We start from the raw sequence: 4,546 nt of genomic DNA on the forward strand, positions 1-4,546 counted from the left end.
ATTTGAGGCGTGCCATATTAAGTAAGATATAATTTATGGCACTCAAAAGTTTAGTTCAAACATCTTTTAAAAATTAGAATCGAGGTGTGCCATAATGCAAAATTAGATAACCCATGGCCCTCGGATAATTAATATGAACTCGTTAAATCGAGGTATGCCATCAATTGAATTTTCCATGGCCCTCGTAAATCTTGTTTTAAACTTGAAATTTCATAGTTGCTTTAGGCGCGCTATTTTAAATTAATCTCCTTTATTTATCCAAATTAGGGTGTGCATTTCATGTGACCCAACTCCAATTCTCAACAACGTTAAACAAAATGTGTCATGGACCCCGGGTGCATTTTATGTGGCGTAGTTCAAGGCGTGTTTTAGATAACGTTGAATCTTCCTAAAAATAATTAAAAGCGCTTAATAAGTTAAAAATCGTACCATAGGCTAAAACATGTATTAAAATCAGATAATAGGCCAATTATAATAGTTTAAGTGACCGTGCTAGAACCACAAAACCCAGGAATGCCTAACACCTTCTCCCGGGTTAACAGAATTCCTTACTTAGAATTTATGGTTCGTAGACTTCAAAAGGAAAGTCGAATTTTCTCAATTTGGGATTTAAACCGGTGACTTGGAACATCAATTAAATTATTCCAAGTGGCGACTCAGATTAAATAAATAATCTCATTTCGAATAATGTCACTTTAATTGGAAAAGCTCTCTTACGTTACCTTCGGGGGGTAAAAAGGAGGTGTGACAGCTCTGGAGACTCTGCTGGGGAATAGGAACCCAGAACTTCCGGTTCAGGGTTCAAGAATTCGAGCTTAGAATAACTGTTATGTTTGACTTTATTTTATTATCTGATTTTTACATGTTTGGGCCTGATGTGCTAAATTCAGCTTTTTACCGCTTTGATATTATTTGGACTGTATATAAAACTGTTATAAGACCCTCTTCTCTTCGAGTCTTCTAAATCATCTGGGAAGTGTGCACTTCGTGTGACTTCTTTTTTGTTAGAATCTTATCCCAATTTTAGAACGAGGTTCAGACAAGTTGCAAAGCCGGTGAAGTTTCTGTATTCCCGGTACGCTGCCCCCCCCCCCCCGGCTCGAGCTGTCCGCTCAGGTAAGCCAGGTCTAGAACAATACATCCAGGTTTTAAACCTAGTATAACAAAGCCTCATGTCGGATCCCTAGTAGGAACGTGTGTTTGCATCACGTGCATTTGACTTTGGAGACTCAACACAGGGGTTTGGTCTGTCTAGGACAGGTGTACTCGAAATGAAAAGATCATCTGATGTGTTCTATTTGCTATTTGTGCATTTATTTGCTTCGATTTGCATGTTGACTAGCTTATGAATAATAAAAGAAAAGTTGGAAAAAGAAAAATCAATTTGAGGGCTAGAGAGATAATTACCCGTTTTTGAAAAAAAAATCGATGTCCAAAAGGTATCGAAACTCTGCCGAAATTTTTGAAAAAAAAAGAGAAAATTTTGTTTTAAAATATATATATATATATATATATATATATATTGTTTTTTTTATTATGTCAAATCTGCCCGAACTACGTCAGTTTGATTCTCACCGGATGTGGGATATGTAGGCAACCCCCATCGGGTCCAACTTTATTTTTTGCAAAAATAACCCAAAAAGAACAAAAATTTTATTGTTTTGTCATAAATAAGTAAGGTGATGTCATTCTTGTCCAAAACAGTCGAATGTCCCCAAAAGGACGTCGGAAGGCTGGTTTTTGCAAGAACAACCACCTATGGTCTCTTTTTCAAATTTTTTGCCGGTTAGCAAACACAACCTTAAAATCTTCTTTCCCGAAGTGCTGAAGGGCCGTATTTGCAAAGCCGGGTTTTTATTTTTTTTATAAAAATGTAAAAAAAAATTGAAATGAAAAAAAAATTGACAACTTTTTCTTGGGTCAAATTGAGTCATGATCTTTTTAACTGAATCACCCTAATAAATGTGCAGGATGAGCACAAATGAAAATGAACCCTTCGCAGCTCTTGAGGAAATCCCCTTACAGCTCCATATATGGTGGAACGACTTAGGAAAAGTCAGCAGATGGACTGTGGTAAAGGTTTTGGATGGTCTCGTGGGACTTCTGAAAAACAAGCCGAGATTGGATATGATTGAAGCCTTGATACCTTTCTAGGACCCGACTCACAATGTGTTTCACTTTCTGATTTTGAGCTCACCCCCACACTGGAGGAAATTGCGGGCTGTCGGCCTTAGTGGAAATCTTAGAAGTCGATACCCGGTGTCACCAAGAACAGTGTCTCCTCACAAGTTTCTAGATATGTTGAGTATTAGTTGGGAGGTTCAGGGCGGGATTTTATCTGAAGGGTTTTGCACTTTCCAATTCTTGTACCAGCACTATGGTAACCCCCACGATTTTGAAGCACTGGATACTGGTCTGACCCATGCAGGAAACAAAGATAAATGGGAGGCACGACGGGGTTTGGTCTTTATAGTAGCATTCTTGGGTGTCATAATCTGTCTGATAAAAGACGGCAACATAGAATTGGGTCTAATGGGAATGGTTGATGTCATGATTAAGAAAGCTAATGGCACCCTTGTTCCAATGATCTTAGCTGAGATTTACTGAGCTTTAACCATATGCCGAGAAGGGGGAAGATTCTTCCATGGTTGTAACTTGCTACTACAACTTTGGATACAAGAGCATTTTTGTCACCGTGTGGGATATATGAACTACGGCATGACTGGTCTGAATTGCATCGAAGAGTACGAGAGCCAAGTGGTGGGTGTTGAATTTCCAGAAGGTGCAGAGGCTTGGTTTGCGCACTTGAGTTCTTTAACTTCGGACAAAATTGAGTGGACTTTTGGATGGCTCCCTGTCACCAAAGTCACATACATGTCAGCCGAGGTGTGTTATATTCTCCTAATGAGTCTCCGGAGCGTTCAGCCATATGCTCCTCACAGGGTGTTGCGCCAACTGGGCAGATTTCAAACTATTCCCCATGATTAAGATCTGAGCCGACAAGTCATAGAGTTGGGTCCAAAGGTTGTATTCCCAAGGAAGAGTTCGTCAAGTTTGGAATGAGTGCAGATTTCTAGAACCTAAGACTCTGGTGCGGGATCTAACTAAAAGTGAGGTAGACCCTAATTACATGAATTGGTTCGGTAAAATGTTTCAAATCCCTCGAGGCCTGAAAGGCCTGCTAAAAGACCTCACTTCCAGATAAGTAAATTGGATGGACAAATCAGGAACCTCAAGTTTAACTATAGTGTCCAAGCTGCTGCAGATGAAGGGAAAAAGAAGAAGCTGGCTCAGGAAAACAAAGCCCTTAAAGCTCAGATCCAGAAAATGAGAATAGCTGCTAAAAACCAGGAAAGAAGTCGAGCAGATGAAAGGCTTATAAGTGGTCTTCGAAAGAAAGTAATTGAGTGTCAAGATGACTTAGAAAAATCTGAGGCTAGTCTAGCAAGAGTCCGAGCACAACTGGCAAAGAATGCAAAAGGACGGACGGAATTTGTGCGGCAGTTGAAGAGAAAATATGAGGATACAGTCACCGATTTGAAGAGAAAGTTAACTACCCTTGAAAATGAGGCGGCCAAACAAGCTAGGAACTTTAAAGACGAAAGGGAACATTCCTATGCCTTGATGTCCCAGATGGAGGAAGATATGCAATAATTGCAGAGTCAAAACCATCATGACACCCAAGTGTTAGAAGCTCGGAATCAGCAAATCGGGCATTTGCTTCAAGAAAAGGGTATTATCCGGGAGAGGGTTAGAGCAATTGGCGACTACATCGTCATGAAATACCATGAATGTGAGGACATAACTCGAACCACTTTCTTTGCTGCAGTAATAACATTTGTCCGCCAAATAATGAATGATCTGGAGCGTATTAAAGAGGATCTTGCACATAGGCCCGTGGCAAGACCGAATGATGTCCCACGGGCCCCAGGAGTCGAAGCACTTATGTACTCTTGATTTTTCATTTATCGAGTCTATATTTCAGTTTTTAGTTTAAAATTTTCTTTTGAGTCTGTTTGTAGTTTTTAAAATTCCAAGAAATGAGTATATTGGAGTCTTTTGTAATAGAAAAGTTTAGCAGTTTCATTAATTAAAATTGAAAATTCCCAAAAATTGTTTCCTTATTTTTCATACTTATTTCTTGAACTACATAATGATCTGATTCACGCGGTATCGTGATAAGTAGGCAATCCTCATCGGATTCGGTCGTGATTTTTGTAAATAACTCAAATAAAAGAGGTATGTGGAGGGAAAGAACAGAAAGAAAAACCAAAAAAAAAAAGAGAAAAAGAGAGCCAAAGAAAAACCAAAATAAAAACGAAAAAAAAAAAGCAAGAAAAAAGAGGAAATGGGAATAAAAGGAGAAACACAAAGAGCCAAAGTGGAAAGAAAAGTAAATTGGGGAAATAAGCAAAGACGGGATGAAACATGCAACTGTTGCGAAACATGTAGAAACACATTTAAACTGTTTAGGTGCATCACACCCCATATGCGATTACCTATATGTTAATTGCTTCAAACTGACTGGTTTGTTGTCTACTGTTAA

General features: G+C 38.9%; 1 protein-coding gene across 1 annotated transcript; it reads left to right on the forward strand.

The window, feature by feature from the left end:
* Nucleotides 1-2,718: 2,718 nt before the first annotated feature.
* On the forward strand, nt 2,719-3,654 carry LOC138880166 (uncharacterized). Its single transcript, XM_070159838.1, has 2 exons — nt 2,719-2,795; nt 3,228-3,654. The coding sequence occupies exons 1-2, from the start codon at nt 2,719-2,721 to the stop codon at nt 3,652-3,654; spliced, it is 504 nt and encodes a 167-aa protein (XP_070015939.1).
* The last annotated feature ends 892 nt before the right edge of the window (nt 3,655-4,546 follow it).

The sequence above is a fragment of the Nicotiana sylvestris genome, chromosome 10 (genome assembly GCF_000393655.2).
Source record: "Nicotiana sylvestris chromosome 10, ASM39365v2, whole genome shotgun sequence".
NCBI classification, from domain to species: Eukaryota; Viridiplantae; Streptophyta; class Magnoliopsida; order Solanales; family Solanaceae; genus Nicotiana; species Nicotiana sylvestris.